Raw genomic sequence first — 19608 nt, forward strand, 5'->3', positions numbered from 1 at the left:
CGTCATATGGCCATACGAATCGGTTTGGGTTATGCTGGTTCCTGAATACCGGCTCTGGAAGTACCTTAAATTACCGTAAACTCTAGAGTGGAACTTACATATCATGGCATGTTTAATCGATTATCACACTTCTAGATTCAAATTCGATCCGATTTGCAGTTTCGACATTACAGAGTAATGAGTGATTAAAATCTCAAATTGTCGCTTAAAACGAGGGTCATTAAAATAATGTCATGAAAACTTAAACACCGAAGAATATTCATGCAAAAAACACATGCGGATTGATAAAAATAGGTATCATCTCACTGCTAGGTGGATTAAATACGTTTTTATATAATCAAGTTGAAATAAATGCATGAACTAACGTCAATTCAAAATCACTTTTAGGGACTTAGATCTGATGAAAGTAGCAAATACCAATCTACTAGTATTTTTGTCTGTTACAATCTGCTGATATAAGTGACAAAGTATTGTAGATTTGATAGTGGAATAAGGTGAAATTAGTTTTATTTCAAAGCGATCACATTAAACCGTTTGACTACACATCAGTAATGGGACGTCAAACCGAAATTAATCTATTTGAAGGATTTTTAAAAATTTTCGCATTTCGAGTAATTACATACGAATCAATTTGCACCCTTTCATTCTGCTACTAACGCAGAAGGCGATAGCATCCAGTCGACGCCGTACTATTGACCAAATGTCACCATAGACACACGGGGAGGCAAGTGAGGACTAAGTTAGATTCAAGATTTCAATTCAAAAATAGATCACCCTAATAACCGGTTACATCAAAAGAAGCGCTGTTTTATTACAGAAAACTTTTATGAAGACGCCAACTAACAGACAATAAGATTTAATAGAGAAAGTAGTGGATCGACCAGAGACCGCGTCAGTATATGAGATGATTATTGATGCTGAAATTATTCATTCTACTGCCCACCAAAAAAAAATTTAAATTCTTCGACAATCAACATTTTTGCAGTCAACTCGAGATTTAAATATAAATTAGATAGAAATGATACAAAAATAATTTGATCCCAATCCCAAAGGGGAGAAATTAATTGTTAATTCAAGATCCTATCGTTCAAAAATCATTGCTCAACCGGAGAAATAAAGTGAGATCGACTGGTAGAGAAATGAAATTTTTGAGTGCGAAATTAGCTCACAGGGGATCAACTAAAATGTGAACTTAACCGACCGTGCACAATCAGATCGAATACCAAGTTTTTTTCTACCGGGAAGTCTTCTGCGTTGTGTATCATAATATCCACAGTAGTTCAGTTGGCAGAGCGATTTCCCCGGATAGTAGTAGGGTGCGAACGGATTTATAACTGTCTCTGAAAACTTAGAACGCCAGTTTTCAGATTTATCAGTCATAATTTCAGACCGTTTTTTGTGGGTGATGAAGAACAGTACTGTATTAGGCGTGTTTTCTTGTGGCGTATGTGGACAACACTATGATTGTTTTAAGAGCTCGCTCAAAAGTAACTTTTCGAGTCATATCTAGTTCTGGTTTTACTTTTTGTGTGAGAGACAAAAACGGAAAAATTTTGAATCAAACAGTTTATTTGAGGTCAAACAGTTTATTTGTGACTCTCAAGCGTCGATTTTCCACATGGGAAATTACGACAAAAAATAAGTTTTGGTGATAAAGATGCGCATGACTGCATTTATTACATTCCCCTTGTCCATGTCCATGTCCTCTCACCCAGTAATAACTAAGCGATATCTAGATCTGAATTCTGGTCCTGAACACTGGATTAGAATATCGAACTGTCGAACAAGGTTTCTAGATCAGAATACTTAATCTAAACTTGAATTCTTGAATGAGATTTTTTATCTGAATATGGATTCTGAACTTGAAGCAGAATTCAATACTTATATTCGGAACATGGATCTGGATTGTGAATCTGAACTCCTGACAGTGACCTTAACCTAGATTCTGGACCTGGATTCTGCATCAGAATACTGTTTTCTGAACTTCTGACAGAGTTTCCGAAACTAAACTTTGAACTTAGTTTGCATGGATTCTAAGTCAAGATCTGAATTCCAAACCAGAATTCAGTACTATAATTGGAACTCAGAACCTGGACCTAAATTGAGTAACTTGACCTTTCCGCTGAACATGAATTTGTGATCTGAGTGCAGAATCTGAATTCTGAACCTAAGATCGGGACTTCGATTCTGAACCGGAATTCTTAGTCTGGACCTGAATTCTGAAATTGGACTCAGATTCTGTACCAAAAGTATTAACAGAGATTTTTTACTTGAGCCAGAATTCTGCATCTGGATTCTGGAATTTAATTTTCAACCTGAACTTGGACTTTGGTTCTGGATCAGAATTCTGACCCCGGATCAGCTCCTGACAGAGTTTTTGAACCTGAAACTCGTCACCTGAATTCTGGACCTAATTTCAGAACATGGGCCTGGCTTCTTGAGCGAAAATCGGGATCCGAATTTCAGTCCTGCATTTTGGACCTGGGATCTAGACCTGAGCTCCTGACACAAATACATAGGCCTAATTTCTGGGTCTGAAAAATGTTTAGATCTGAACCTTAATTCTGAACTGGGAAGCAGGATTCTGGGTATGAAGTCCGAACATTTTTTCTGTATTTTGTATTAATTGAATTTGGAATATAGACATGATATGAATTCCTAATGAAACATTTAAATTATTTACACTCATTCTTGTTTGACCAATTTCTTGGTCGTAGCAGCACTTAAATTTTCATCTTCTTACTTTCATTTTCTTTCTCACAAATCTCACAAGAATTGAATGATGCAGTAATCACATCATTTTTGCAACTGATAGATTAGAATGGAATTGTTTTTCGCAATGATATATTACTCACATGTCTATATAAATTTGTCATTTTACTGAGGGCCTTTCTCAGAAAGATTTTTTAAGTATCGAAGCCTACTATTTGGAACTCATTGCCCATCTATTAACAATGTTGATTTTACTACCAACTGAAGAGGAGCTAATGCCCACTAGTGGGCTGTAGAGACCAGTTTGAGAATCACTGGTCGAGATGAATCATGTGTCAAAGATGTCATTCATAGACGCCCGATCGCTATTTTTTATCGTTTCATTGGAAATGATGAATTTTTTCGTGACGATATTGTCGTTTGTCGGATAAAAACAACTATTTTTACCGCAACTGCACCAGCAGAACGTTTAGCACACGCTTAAAACTAAAGCATCCTCGAGCTACGCAAAAGTTAGCTTACTGCCTAGAATTCACAATCTCAGTCTGAATCCGAATAATTAGTTTCCCACGCGAAAGAAATCTTCTTCCTTGTGCACCAAGCAAACAATTCCATCAATCACAAACGCTCCGGTGCCCGCACATGTCGTATCTAATTTGTTTTGCAAACAACTTTTGATTAGACCTGCCTGTGTTTTGACATCAGCAAACAATGCTCACCCGAGAAAGCCTTCAATGACGATGTCTCATCTTATGTTTTGCAGACCGGTTTTCTGCGGACCAACAAAACCGAATACTGGATCGAACCGTCCAAAAATCACAACCCGGCGGCGGACGGTGAGGGTCATCCACATGTCATTTTCAAACGAGCGGACGTGAAAGACATTAGGGATGTTCGTTCCAAGGTAAGTTTGCACGGGCCAGCAGAAGCTTTCTTTAAATGATATCCTTCTTCTACTACTAGAAAGTGAATTCCTCGAATGCTGTTCCCGGAAAAAAGAAGAAAAAGAAACGTCGAAAGCGTCATGCGAGCAACTGTGGCACCAAGGAACCCCGGCGGCTTACCGAAACCCGAATCGAGTGGCAACACCAGGGAAAGGTAATACTATCCAAGTGCTGACCCGAAGTAACCCTCGGATGGGTGGCAATTTGATTTATGTTGAGCAAGTGAAAAAATTTCCAAAGGCCTCTTTCGTCTATCTCGTTTCCAGGTGATCGTACAGGGCGGTCGGAAAAGCCGAGATCATCCGAGTCTTGGTGCGAACACCGGTGGAAACAAGAGACGCATCAAACGATCCATCAGTACCCCACGGCACGTGGAAGCCCTAGTGGTGGCCGATCATTCCATGGTTCAGTTTCATCAGGATGTGGACCTACAGCAGTACCTGCTGACGATTATGAATATGGTCTCGTCACTGTACAAGGATCCCACAATCGGTAACTCGATTCAGGTAACGGTGGTACGGATAATTATCCTGGAGGAAGAGGAATCGCATGCCGATTTCAACGTGACACACGTGGCGGCCAATACACTGGAAAACTTTTGCAGGTTTGTTCACCGCAAATGGCAGCAGGAGGTTTGTCCATACTGCAGCGTTGAAGTCTTTTTCCGTTCTATTTCTCAGATGGCAACGCAGTCTCAATCCCAAGGCGGAGGACGATCCTCACCATCACGATGTGGCAATTTTGGTTACCAGAAAAAATATTTGCTCGACTCATGGTTGTTCGTAAGTGTGACAAATAGAAACACTATAATGAAAGGTGTTATTAAAATGCTTCTTTTTCTTTTTTTCCAGCACCCTGGGAGTTGCCAACGTAGGCGGAATGTGCCGTCCCGACAAATCTTGCAGCGTCAACGAAGACAACGGTATCACTCTGGCGCACACAATCTCCCATGAGCTGGGTCACAAGTAAGTACCTACCTGTTAGTAAATAATCACAGCTAAATACTTCCTGTCTGTCCTTCATTATACTTTGAAAACTGAAGCGGATTATAGCAATCTGTCTATGCTGCGATCCTCGCAGTTTTTTTTTTTGTTGGTTTGTTTGTTCCACTCTTATCTAAACTAACACCACATTCTTAACAAGAAACCGACTTCCAAGCGACGCCCATTGGACCGTAGTTTTTGCTTTAGACCTCGGCGAGTGCTAAAAGGAAACATTAATAATGAAAATCAGGTTGCCACCTAGAAGCAGACGGAATAATTAGCTAATATAGCCCACGACGAAACGTTGTCCGACAGCCAGGCTTCACAGTGTGTCCGACAGCCGGTTACACGAATGAGCTGCTTACCGAATGAGACAATTATTGATTATTAAATAGTTTTAATTGTCGATCAATATTTGCTGACGTCTGCTGCTTCAAAGAGTTGTTGTTCAGTATGTTGGATTAGGTATAATTTGATCACTTGTCATTCCGCTTGGGAATACGGAGACAAAGAAGAGAATACTGACACAACTATAAACTCTTTATATTTATTTATTAATTTATTTATTCGTCGAACAAATATAGACTACACATAATAATTGACACTGTTTACTTATATACTAGGTATTATTTCAGAGGTTTAGCTGTAATTTTAACTAATTTTGTGACGTACTGAGTTAAATTTTATCACAGTTTTGATTGTAACAATGCTTCATTCGGTTAATTGAACCATTTTCTGCATAATTTGTTCTGCAAGACTTTCACAAAAAAATGTTACGAATCTTGAGTAACGGATAACGCATAAAAATTAATTTGTGTCAGTAAAGTTGCGGCTTGAGTACGTTGCTAAAATATGTCGGCAATGAAGTAAAGTATTGCTAGCTCTCGACGTTCCTTAACGTCTGAGGCCAGTTTGTTTTAGGGTGTTTTTGAGGGCTATTTTCACGCTTCAAATCTGATTTTCTCAGAAACGGTGACGAGTATCAAAAAACCCAACTGACAATCTCTTAGAAAATTGGTTTAGATTATTCTGTGAAAATTTCAGAACGATTGATTGTTTTTAGCGGTCGGAAAAGTCTTTTTACTGAAGTAAAAATTACATAGCTGAAAACGACAACTTTCAACTTGTTCATTGAATAACTCCCCTTCAAAGGCATTCATCAAAAATCTATCCTTACATTGTCTAGATAATTTAATTTAGATGCGATTAGTGCATAAAAACATAGATGTTGCCGCGATAAAAATGAAGTGAATGTTTTTTTTGTGAAGGTAAGTCGATTTCTATGCACGCGCCATTTTTTCTGCTCCAGCATTCTGGTAACGTAACGAAAAATGAGCGAGAAATAAAATCGGCTCAGCAAGGCTGCCAAACAAGCGGTAGCTTCATTGAATGGAGACACATTTTATGCTTATATAGGTCAATCCTATTCGATCGATTGATGTTGTGACACTTGTAACCGAAAATATCTGAACTTTCTTGGCCACTCGGCCCATCGAGAGCCTTTTTGCACATATGCGAGAGAGTGGTTGATTCAAAACTTATACGCGAACTACTGGCCTCAGCCCTTAGGTGTTTCTATATTGATAAGCATGCAACTAGCAATATGGCGGAAGTGGAAATCTGGTCCATTTTAGTCTACGAAGGGCGTACAAAACAAATTTGTTTCTGGCCTGTATTAAGTTTATCAATACAAAGTTCTGATTAGTGATCATTTTTATCGATAATTGGAATCAAGAGTCACATCTGAAACAGAAAACGTGGCACCTTGTATTCATTATGTCGAAACCATAAGATAAGGATCTATGTTCAGTGCATTGACTCATGGGATGAGATTGATTACCATAATGCGTTGAGACTGGCATTTTATATTTTACATACTGTCAATTTGGTAAGATCAATATCGAAACAAAATTGAAGCGAAGTCTCTCCAACTTACCAAAAGTTCCATAGTATCTGAAAAATATTAATTTTCTTACTGCTTTAACTCATGGCATTTTTTGGCAACTTGAACGTACCGAAAAAGTTCTGAGTGAACTTTGCCTGCTGCTGAACAAAAAGCTGCTTCAAAGTTTGTTCTGTTGCGTCGGGTGAACGTTCAAGTGTGAACAATTCCTTAAAAACGGGCTGTTTAAAATGGTATTCATTAGATTTGTATGCTACTTAAGCCAAATCATTTTTCTTTTTTACAAACTTTTGGTTACTTGGGTTACTAACGAATTGCAAATATTTCCAACTGTACCGAATGAGCGAGCAACTATAGAAAAAAAGCTCTTAAACATTTTGTTTATTTTTTCGATACAGAATTCTAATTCAACACTAAATGCTGATCTTTTTATCTATTTAAATAACGGATTGCATAAATCATACCAGAAAGAGTGAACGTAGCACCTTATATTCATCATGTTGAAACCATTAGAGAGGGTTCTTTATTCAATGCATTGACTCAAAGAATGAGAATCTGTGCATTCGCTTCCTTTTTGCGTAGTATTGCAAATTTTCATATTATTTTTGATGATATTTTTTTAACCAAAGCGAATGTGTGTCACATTTCGTTGATTTTAGGTTAAGTACTCAGTAGAATAATTGAAAGAAGAGTTAACCACATAGTCGTTTGATTATTCTGGCGTCCGCAAACATAAATTTGAACAAATAATTTTGGGCGAGACGAAGTTCGACGGGTCAGCTAGTATTTAATATAATATTTTAAATTTTTGTTCGATGTTTCCTTCAATACTGAATAAATTTTGTTTTATTGTATTCAAACACTTCCTCGTACTCCAACTTCAACTCAATAAAGAAGTTGTATGAATGAAAATCGAATATTCAATTGCTGTGTGGAATGCTTCATTTTTCCACAATGGTGTCAATGATTCAATCACGCAAAAGTTTTCAGTGCAGTTTGTGAATAGAAGATCTTCGTATGAACCTTGTCTATTTTTTGACAGAACTTATTTCATGTAGACAAAAAAGCAAAATTTTGTCAAATAAGAACAGCACGGAACCACCCGCGATCCCATTTCAACCAGAATATTAGTTGATTTTCTGAATTCGATTGGTTAAAATTTGATACAACTAATCGATTGTTGTTTTAACTAAACTGTCATTTTTGTTTTTCGATTAGCAGAAACGATGGTTGAAACAACTAATTTAACTGTTTGAAAAAAAAATGCAGTCAATTAGTGAGAACACATACCTTTCAATTTCAACAAATATTTTAGTTGGAATAACTGGTGTTGTTATTGAAACAAGATTCTGTTAGTTAAAAAATAAATCGGTTTTATTTGTTTTAGACATCGCAAATAGTTGAATCAACTCGAACAATGTTATTGGTTTGCCTAAATAATCAAAGTATGCTTACTGATACACGTCATGATCTATTTGAAATAAGTTCGGTATTTTGAGATTCATCAAATAAATATCGTTGTTAAAATATAAACAGTATTTTAAATTGACATGTAATATCATTAGGGCTGGGAAAACCACCGATCACTGCTGATTTCAAGTGATCTTAAACAAGGAATGAATTATCATTACGAAATCAGAACTGATCTGATTTCTAAGTGATTTTGATTTTTGTATGATCATGATCATGTCAAGTCGAGATCAGTAAAGATCTAAATTCTAAAAAAATACTTCTGATTTGATAGGAAACGATTGATGTAGAAAAACGTTTTTAATCAGCAAAAGTGCCCGGAGGGGCGAATAAATTAGCGAGATTAAATTAACTTTACCTAAAATGAGTATTGAAAGATGATGCTTTCAAACGGTTGAACTAAAGTTATGCACTGATAATTTTAGTCAATTTATATGAGCTATGGTGCATCAACCGCTGGGAATTGGAATTTTGCGGCGGCAATTCAAACGCGCCATTCAATCGCAGCGCGTTCTGTGTGTTTGAAACCCTTCGCTCCTGTTACTTGTATAAATTAAATTTATGTCAAAAAGCGTTTTATTGCTAATGCATGAACATCATCATCGGTATCAAACAGCTGGAAGTAAAACAGTCTGCTGGAAGTAAATCAATGATCGAATTTGAAGCAAAAATTTTTTGCGAATACCTGAAAGATTATGAGATGATCATTCATTAACATTTTCTAATTTGTCACCAAATCTTTTTCATATTAAACAAGGCTAGCTTTATCACAACACCGCTGTTAGATAAACACTTGTTATGGAATCATAAATGTCTAATGGACACAATTTCACCAAACGCTTTAATCATCGATGTTGTTTTCATTGACATTTTGAAGCGACGCGAACAGATTTCAACTAAAAAAGTTGTTGATTTTGCATTGCTATTATTGTTTTGCTTTCAACTGTCTCCGGCATTTGACAGCATTCAAAACAACATATTTTTCAACTACTTGAATATATGCAAATCAAAAACCATATTGGTTGAATCAAAAAGAAATTAGTTAAATCAACTATCACAAAAATCAAAAATTGCGATATCGCAATTTTATGATCGAAGTGTTCTCCGTGTGTAGGGTTTCATTCTCACCGACAATTCAAGGTAAGCTAGATTCGTTTTCTATGTCTATGTTAAAATCTAAATTTCGTTGGTTGAAGTCCGTTTAAATGTGAAAAATGTGAAACGTGTGATTAACCATGTTTAATGAAAGAAAAAGTACCTGCACTTTGCACTGAATCCATTTTCAAGTCACCATTTCGCTTGTAAATGTGGAATCGAGTATGCACACAACAAACCAATCCATTTTAAAGCGTACAATGCTTTTGAATCAAGTTAAATTTGGCAAATCCATTAACTAATCACCAAGATACAATCGCTTTAAATTAGGTACGAAAAATCTATCGCTGGTTATCGAAGAATCAAAATCAACAGCTAATTGATATTCAATATACTGAAGTAAAAACGGCATCAACACACCGCACACATACAAAAGCGAATATCCAGTGAGTGAATGGATGTAATTTTCAGTTTCGTTCCACTCACTAGACAAGGTATCTGCTTCGTTGGCGGCTGGCTGCCAATACATTCATAGATTCCCTTTTGTGCGAAGGTTCATACGATGTAGAAAAGAGCGATACTTTTCCTTGCATGACGTAAATCCTCACTATACCGATCAAAGCAGAATTGCTGCTAAATGAAATTCGAGGAGTAAGCAACGATCGAAACCGTCAGCTGTACGAGAGAAATCAAACGGATGACATCATGATGGCATGCTGTGATTGGCTCGTGAAAGTCGATTGAAACCAATTTTTCAATAATATGTTACTGGAATTCTGAAACGACGTTACCCTACATGTTTAAGTTAAATGTTTCCGAATCGATTGGTTGTTAAATTATATAAATCCATCAACAAATGACTGAGTAATAAGCGTTCAAAGTTATGATAGAAAAAGGATACGCGGTTAGTTTTAAATTTTTTAAACTCACCTAGCCTCGTATACTGAAGAGTAAGACATTTTTAATGCCAAACATAAGTTTCATCGCTATTGGATTTCAAAATCAATGAACCACCACTAAACATTAAGAATCTTCATTCGGCAATGGACGCAAACAAAAGGTTTATAATTGCGAGAAGTATTATGAGCAGACATTGATTAAAATCTGGAAGTAACTTTAAAATTTGTTTTGTATACTGTAATCAAAAGTTACTGTTTTATATCAAGTATGCTCCAAGTATGATTTCTTATTTGAGAATTTACTTAAATGAATTGCGCGAACAAAATGTGTGAATAAAAATCAAACTTCACACCGAAACCTCGCACATTGTTTTGTTATAAACCGCAGAATAAGTTTTCAGTTTTATTGAATCGTTCAAAACCCTGTCTTATTTAAAATATTTTGTTTGATCAATATAGCCTGTGTTATTATATCTATGAGGAACAAACTAAACAAAGTGCGATTTGTGTTTTAGTCTTTGTTAAGACGTAGAGCCATCTTGAGCTAGGTTTAATTACGATCAGTATCTAACGGGGAAAACAGATTGGTAAAACTGACATGCGAATACAATAATGTAATGAGAACTGCGAAAATGTTGTCGCAGAGACGAGACTCGAACTCGTAGCTAACTCCTAACCGGGGAAATTGTTTTACCAATTAAACTACCCTGCATATGAAAACACTTGAAAAGAAAGTCTAATTTACGAGACGGAACCCAAACATGCTTCGCTGTGCTTGGTTACTAAGGTATTTATTTCTACATTTTAAACAAAGTGGTTAAACAGGATAATTTCATTGTACCAGTTTTCTAGTGGGATTAATTTTTCAGTTTACGCTTGCTCTTAGCATGCAGTTCTAGCTATAACAGCAAATTCAAATATATAGGAATTTACACAATTATTAGATAATTATTTATTAATTAATTCTGAGAACCAAGTAAACATTTTAAGTAGATGTTGTTTTTCAATATCTGCTTTTTGCCTTCCCATTAATTTATTAAGTAATCCATAACGGGAGCGGGTCATTTCGCAGAAAACCATTTCGCCGAAAGTCGTTTCGCCGAATGCCATTTCGCCGAAAGTCGTTTCGCCGAGAGTCATTTCGCCGAAAGGGCCATTTCGCCGAAAGAGTCATTTCGCCGAAAGGGTCATTTTGCCGAAATGGTCATGTCTCCTGTATGTTATGTCGCCTGTATAACTGATGTGGCGAAGCCACATAACCGAAGCCAAGATGGCTCGATGGCACAAAGCCGCCGAGCCGACGCCAGCTGAGTCGGCCGCCGACCCGCCGTCGGAAGCGGCGGCCTCTTGCATAGAAACCTGTAACCGCCTCGTTTGCCCGGTCTAGTCAAACTTAGGTTTCTTTGCTATAGTTAGGTCCGAACGAGCAGTAGCGAGGTCGGATAGCACATGAACCAAAACGATGTGGCGTAGCAGCATTAGATATTTTTATCGTTTTCACATAATATACAGAAAATACCATATACATTTGCCTGGTAGATACACCTATGCAATTGCTTTGATGCTTAGTAGCTAATAGTCAACAAGTTTTCTTGGAAACTCCGCAAACTGGCACCAGGTGTTTTTTTTTTAATTTCCAAAAAGTGTTCGGTTTTGCCCGGTTTCCCAATATTGGGTTTACCTTGAATGGCAACGACTTAGTTCATACGACAAGTTGAAAATGACATCGATGCGTGGATTGTGCCCAAACGAAATGGAACGTTATGGATAAAATTTTGAATGAAATTCGTTTCCCACGATAAAATCATGATTTCGGGAAGAGTCTTAATGCACTACAATGCCTCTCGCGGTCAACTCTGGAGTCCCTCAAGGCAGTCACCTAGGACCATTCTTATTTTGACTCTACCTCAACGATTTCAATGTTATACTAAAATGCGGAAAAACTGTGAACGAGAATCGTTTTCTCGCGTTCTCACTAGACGGACTTCCAGCTTGATATCGTTTGAGCAATTGATAGGCGTCAGTCAAACTTTTCTTTATATTGGCGAATATAAACTAAGCTTGAATATACATTTGTCATTAGCTCCCATACGACAGCATTGTTTGAAAACATCGCACATACGTAGGCAAAACTTCCAGCCCAGGAATCATTTATTTTAATTGGAAAAAAGAATCATTTATTATAAGTTGCTTTCACAATACCAAACACGCAATTCGGATCGCTACTGTCAACTATTGGACCGTTCGAAGCTTTCGATTAACCAGAATCGTCAACTCGGTCAATAGATGAGATGTTTCATATCACAATATTGTGATTCTTTTATTCCAAACAAAAAAGAACAACCTTTCCCAGTGATCAGAAATTCCATTTTACAGATAAAAAAAAACATATCGAACACCGGAGATTCGGTAAGCTACCAGCCGCATATAGAAATCGCAACCGCCGCCATTCGACATCGGAGGATTAGGAGAGTTTAATTTCCCGATCCCGTTCACCGTGCGCCCCCTTTTGCGAGCTCGGACCCCGTCGGGTGATTGATTGCTTCCATAATGAATTATTCAAAGATATCGCGAGTCTACCTTCTCGAAAAGAGCTTTCAATAGTGCTCTCGATCATTTAATACCGGCCGAGATCACAGAGCCGCTGCATATCGGTTGTTTGCTACGTTAGCCTTCTGAGCTTACATGTAAAACGCACGTCGCGCGATCCGTGGGTCCGGTGACCAACGTCGATTCAGAGTGCGGCAAGATTTATTGCCACTAATTGTATCGACACTTTGAATAATTTATTGCACCAAACCCCGATGGTGTCGCCGATTGGGGCCCTCTTCCCTGCGCCCTACCACTGCTTCGAGAACTGCTCGAATTTTTATTTATAATATTGATCGCAGTTACGGCGAACTTACTGCTTGCAATTCGACACCCCGAGATGGTCTATTAATTTCCCGTCTAATCCACGGGCGATAGAAACACTGTACACTGGATGTGGTAGCTGTGTAAAATAAATAAGTTTATTGCTATTACGGGACAACTACGGACTAATAGAGTTGTCACCGGAGAACGGGAATAATGTATGTATCTACCGTCTGACAGTTCTTTGTCGACCGCTGATGATGCCAACTGTCACGGAGACTAGGTGTCATTGTGACAAATGGTGCTGATAAGATAAAGAAAAAAGAACACGGACACTTTTGCAATTATTTACAATCAGCTCTCCGGTATAATGACAACAGTCGTTCCAGTAATAACACAAATCTCAATTCAATCAGTTTTCATTCTTCCGTGTGTAAATGGTATAGAGTACTTTTTAATTACGAAGCAAATAACCTAGTTGCAACTTTCACATTGCACATTTTCAACTAACTTCTGTCATATATGTCGCTCGATGTAAATTTATTTCTAAGAACAAACATCCTATCTGCTTGCATTTTATTAACTTTTTTCCTAACGCATGTCACACGGCACTATTAAGACAAATCTTATCGCACAGAAAACTACCCCATGAATGTATGTATGACATTAAATGAAAAATTAGCCCTCATCTAAATAATTGCAAAATAATTAATCGCACCCTGCACCTGACTGGAATTCGCGGTGCTCGACTAAAGCTGATGTGTGACGGACCAAAAACATGTCATATCGATGTCTCTACGGAGGAACGGACGGACGGACGGACAGTCGGTCGGTTGACTGGAAGGAACGGTCGGAAGGAACGCGGGAGCGAAGAAGGGAGTCGACGAATGTGCTTTTGTCACGCTTGTTTAGCGCACTTTACATCTCGTTAGCATAACATTATAATTGTTGCTTTACGCTTTACGGTGGCGGTTTGCGGTAACTTTCCGGAGCGCGTACGGAGGTGACTTTATTACTGTCCCGCGATCCCGTACGCCGATGGCTTCATCATCTCACCTGACCTGCCACCCGAAGACATGAAAATGCCATCACTGCTATCGTGAGCCAGATTTATGTTCGACTTAGAATCATGTCGCAGCGCTTCGCTTAACGTTCAGCGACCATGCCGTGATTGTTTTGCATGCAGTCTACCTGGGTTCGATTTTCCATTTCCGCATGGTGGCTAAAGGCTGAAATTTCTATGAATGCAACAGATATACTTTACAGACAGTTTTCTATTTCGCTCATCGAGCCGAGCGAAAAAAATGATCCAAAATATGCCTTAATTCGATAACAGAGCAATTCCAGAAATGCTTAGCAGATCATCGGACTCGACCTTCTCCGAAATGGATGAAACTTTGCACATGGCTTCAGTATGGCAAACCATAAGTTTTGAACCGACGGATTTTTAAAAAGGGCGTATGTATTTTTGCATATCACGAAAATTGCCTTTTCCAAATCGTTGTAACTCGGAAACCGTTAATTGTACAAAAATGACGTTCAGGAAGAAGTTGTAGGGAATCGATTGGGCACTCTAAAAGAAATATACACTGAAAAAAATTTTTGATTTTTTTCTCAATAATTACAAAATAATCCGAAAAAGTTCAATAAATAAAACCATGATTTTAATTTTTTTGTTTGATAAATTTTATTTTAATCTCTTATAAAAACCTATAGATTGATGGCCCTCCCATCCTTGCCTTTTGCAAAATGAAGAAGTTACAGCTAAAACAATTTACAGATATATATTCGAAATTGCAAGCCTCAACTGGTTTGTAAAACCAGTGCCCTATGCATTGAACCGCCAACCCAAAGTAAAATTTCATGTTCTCGTTGAAAGATAATCATTTAAACAGTAGAATATTATTCTACAGATTTAAGGCAATAAATTTGTTCATGATATCTTTTCTTATAAAAGTAGCTGTTCTTGAGATACTTGGATATTCAATTATAAAACCATTTTTTATATTTCCATGAATTGTTTATTTGTTTACTATATCTACAATTATTACATGTACACGAATAATTCTTAATTATATTCAAGGTTTTATTTATGTCTGACGGAGCTGCCTCGCAGCACAAAAACAGAAAAAAATTACAAGTCTCAGTAAATTTAAATCAATGCATAACATTGATGCTGAGTGGCATTTTTTTGCAACTTCTCATGGTAAATTAAAGCGAATGGCACGACGTGAAAGCTTGGCTAAACTACATGAATACCCAATCACAACTGCAAAACAATTATATGAATGGGCAGAGTGATCACGTCGAGATGCATTCACGACCATGTCTTTTTGTTACGTGTCACAAGAAGAATATGAACGGAGTGCGACCGAGTGGGGTAGTGTTTATAAGGAACCAAAATGATACCAGGCACACAGAAATACCATTCTTTCATTCCGATTGCAGAAACCACAATCGTCACAAGACTGTATTCGAATAACGATGCACGTAGTACCCATACAATTTTCAAAAACTTAAAACATTAAATATAATTAAAAATTATTCATGTACATGTAATAATTGTAGATATAGCAAGCAAATAAACAATTAATGGAAATATAAAAAATGGTGTTATAATTAAATATCCAAGTATTTCAAGAACAGCTACTTTTAGAAGAAAGGATATCATGAACAAATTTATTGCCTTAAATCTGTAGAATAATATTCTACTGTTTAAATGATTATCTTTCAACGAGAACTTGAAATTTCGAATATATCTGTAAATTGTTTCAGCTGTAACTTCGTCATTTTTCTAAAGGCACGGATCTGTAGGTTTTAATAACAGCTTTAAAATAAAAATTATCAAAAAAAATCGAAACCCTGATTTTTTTTTAATTTAATTTTTTTGGTTCATTTTGAAATTATTGAGAAAAAAATCAAAAATTATTTTCAGTGTATATTTTTTAGTGTGCCCAATCGATTCCCTACAACTTCTTCCTGAACACCATTTTTGTACAATTAACGGTTTACGAGTTACAATGATTTGAAAAGGCAATTTTTGTGCAATGCAAAAACACATACGCCCTTTTTCAAAATTAGTCGTGAGTTGGATTGACCTCTCAATCGGTTCAAAATTTATGGTTTGCCATACTGAAGCCATGTGCAAAGTTTCATCGAAATCGGAGAAGGTCGATTATGTTTTGTCATTTTTTCGTCTACTCATTTCCGGAATTGTTCAACAGTTGTATTTCCAGTGCCATGAAATAATTCGCACAAAAAATATTCACATCTAGGTCAAAACTTCGCCAAAAGTTGTTCAAATCTTACCATTCAAACAGTTTTATTAAAACATATTTTGTTCGTTAAAATAATTACTGATACTGATTTCTGCCACAAGTTCATTCAAATTGATCCGGGTTCTTCACAAAAATGTGCTTCAGCTTTAACGTTGCAGAAAAATTGCGTTCAGTCGGTTACGTTACTTTTATTATCATATCAGGTGTACAACTTTACTTCCGCCGTTTTTTTTTTCAAAATTAAAAGCTTTATTGCGAAAAAGTGCTTACAGATGTATTATTCAAAGTATTGTCCGTCGCTAGCGACAACCTTCTGCCATCTTTCCGGCAATTTTTGGATCCCGGCTCGATAAAAGGAGTCCTCTTTTGACGCAATCCATCGAAGGATTGAAAATGCTGATCTGCCGGCCGTGTGCCATCAAACGGAATAGGTGGAAGTCAGAAGGGGCATACGGCGGGTGTTGCAAGACTTCCCATTTCAGCGTTTCCAGGTACTTTTTGACCACTTTTGTGACGTGAGGCCGAGCATTGTCGTGTTGGAGGATGACTTTGTCATGTCGCTCGTAATATTGTGGTCGCTTTTCTTTTAGCGCGCGACTAAGGCGCATCTGTTGCATTCGGTAGCGATCTCCTGTGATGGTTTCACCCGGTTTTAAGAGCTCGTAGTAAATAACACCAAGTTGATCCCACCAAATACAAATTATATCCTCGGCGCCGTGAATATTCGGTTTTGCCTTCGCCGAAGTAGCATGCCCGGGCTTTCCCTATGATTTTCTGCGTTTAGGATTATCGTATCGAACCCACTTTTCATCACCGGTTACGATTCGATGTAAAAACCCCTTACGATTTTGTCTTTGAAGCAGTTGCTCACATACAAATAGGCGGCTCTCGATGTCCCTCGGTTTCAATTCGTACGGCACCCAGTTTCCTTCTTTCTGAATCATGCCCAGGGCCTTGAGACGTTTTGAAATGGCTTGCTGAATCACTCTCAACGATTCGGCAAGCTCTTCTTGGGTTTGGCACGAATCTTCATCAAGCAATGCTTCTAGTTGTTCATCTTTGAAGGTTTTATCTCTTCCACCACCATGTTTGTCTTCGACATCGAAATCTCATTTTCAATACGTTGAAGCCACTCCCGACATGTTCTTTTATTCAGAGCAGCATCACCGTAAATTTCGGAGAGCATTCGATGCGCTTCAGATGCATTTTTTTCGAATTGTAACAGAAAAGTAAAACTTCCCGGAAATGGCGAGAATTGGGCACATAAACAGACATTTTCGAGCGTGAATAATACGAAAACAAGAACAACTGTCACTGAAACGGCGATGACAATTCGTTAAGCACTGTACACACTCACTTTAAAGGCATTATCATTTATGTATTCTGACTAGCCTCAGTCGGTACAGCCACCTATCGGAAAACGGAGGAAAATCACTCTAACAGGATTGCTTTGCTTAAATGTATCTAGCTCACACGCGCGTCCATACGCTTCGGTGACGCTTTCACTCTGACACCAACATATTTAGATACAACAAAGCTCACAATGAATCAGTAAAGTTTTGTCTGTACAAATCTGGACCAGAATAATCAGATATATAATTATAAGTTTTGGCATGATTTGGCAAGGTGTCACTACCACGGAGAAGTGATTCGAGAATTCGAAAAGATTATCAATCCACTTAACTGCTGAGTAATTCCAGAAATTAATGCATAAAAAGTGGCTAAATCAGAATCGACTTTTTTCAATTAGATCGAAACTCGACACACGTTTCAAGAATGGCAAAACATTTGTTTTACACTTTTTTTTAGCTGTAGCATCATCATTTTTTAGTTTGTTTCAAATTGTGGGCTTTGAATTAAGATGTGAAAAAAACCTATTTTGAAAAATTAGTTAAGGGAAGTTTTATTTTTTGCTTTTCTCTATAGAAAGGTATTAGAATTGCTGGAAAAAGCGACTTTCGAACGGAGCCTCGGAGAGCCATAGTATTATATACCATTCGACTCAATTCGACGAGATCGGAAAATGTCTGTGTGTATGTGTGTGTGCTCTATTCGAAGATATTTTTACCGCTCAATTTTCTCAGCGATGGCTTAACCGATTTCAACAAACTTAGACTTCTTTGAAAGCTAATGTCGGGCCATTGATCAAGTTCGAAGATCAAATGACCGTGACTTTTGGTTCCGGAGATGTATTGGTAAAAGTGACGTAACTGACAAAACACGTTGTTTTTACCGCTCTAATGTATATAAGGGTGCCAATCTTTTGGGATCACCTCTAATTTCGTAAAGCGCTAGTGCTCAAAAATTTAAGCACCTCGAAAAAAATCCTAATGCAAAATTTGAGCTATATCGGACATGGGTGAGGGGTGCGGCCCAGCGGTTAAGGTTTGAAAATGTTCGATCAGAGTGAAAGCGTCAACGAAGATTCGATCAGAGTGAAAGCGTCACCGAAGCGTATGGACGTCACTTATACCATTATATCTCCGGAACCAAAAGTCACAGCCATTGGATCTTCGAACTTGATCAATGGCTCAATAGTAGCTTTCAAACGAGCCTAAGCTTGTTAAAATCGGTTCAGCCATCTCCGAGAAAATTACGCGGTATAAAAAACAACGCGTTTTGTCGGTATGTCATTTCATCATATCCATAGGGGAGGGTGATTTTTCAGGATATATGAAAATTTCACTAAATGGACTAAGAAGGGTTTTTTTATGCCGTTTTTCATTGAAAAACACTGGTGGCGTGGATTGCTCTGATTTTGCAGTTTCGAGCAGAAATGCAATATTCTGACGGTGTTTCATTGCTGTTTCTGCTCGAAACTGCAAAATCAGAGCAATCCACGCAACCAGTGTTCTTCAATGAAAAATGCCCTTAGATTAGCATCACTCTTCTCATACAAATAGGCAACGCAAATGCCAAGCGCTTGGTTGGAAAAATGATGCCGACTGTGTGACATAAACACTGATGCATGCATTGTATGAGTCGTTTCAAATCTGAATCAATTGGGGTCAAAAATGAGCCCAAATTAGTGTCACAGATTATTTAATAAAAACAGTGTTGGTGATTGCTGAAAATTTGACAGAAGCTGCTCGATTTTTATCTATATTGTATACAACATTCTCAATTCAGTAGAAGATGCTACAAGAATTCGAGTCTCTCAATGCATGAACCTCGAGAGAATTTTCCTACATTTCTTCGCTCCACTTCATACTCTGTGTATTTCATGGCCCTTAAAGAAAATTTCAGTCTGATAATGATCGCCGCTGTGTGGAATTTACCAAGAGAGAATCGCAAGTTGTCAATTATCGCAGAAAATCGAATCGATGATTCGACTTGATGATTCTCATACTAGGTTGCAATATTTAAAACCCCTTGTGTGGAGCATTCACATACATTTTCATAGACACAAATTATACAAAGGTTATAAGCACATAGTTAGAATAAGCGGCAATAGTAAAATGATTCTATCGC

At 37.5% G+C, this 19608-nt stretch overlaps 1 protein-coding gene across 2 annotated transcripts in view; it reads left to right on the forward strand.

The window, feature by feature from the left end:
- The window catches only part of LOC131433047 (A disintegrin and metalloproteinase with thrombospondin motifs 7), a 103476-nt gene that overhangs the window by 38716 nt on the left and 45152 nt on the right, over nt 1–19608 (forward strand). For both annotated transcript variants that reach the window (XM_058599778.1, XM_058599779.1), the window contains exons 4-8: nt 3476–3616; nt 3676–3810; nt 3923–4260; nt 4337–4438; nt 4508–4621. In XM_058599778.1, the coding sequence (XP_058455761.1) occupies nt 3476–3616; nt 3676–3810; nt 3923–4260; nt 4337–4438; nt 4508–4621 (830 nt within the window). The remainder of the gene's footprint in view (nt 1–3475; nt 3617–3675; nt 3811–3922; nt 4261–4336; nt 4439–4507; nt 4622–19608) is intronic.

The sequence above is a fragment of the Malaya genurostris genome, chromosome 2 (genome assembly GCF_030247185.1).
Source record: "Malaya genurostris strain Urasoe2022 chromosome 2, Malgen_1.1, whole genome shotgun sequence".
NCBI lineage: Eukaryota > Metazoa > Arthropoda > Insecta > Diptera > Culicidae > Malaya > Malaya genurostris.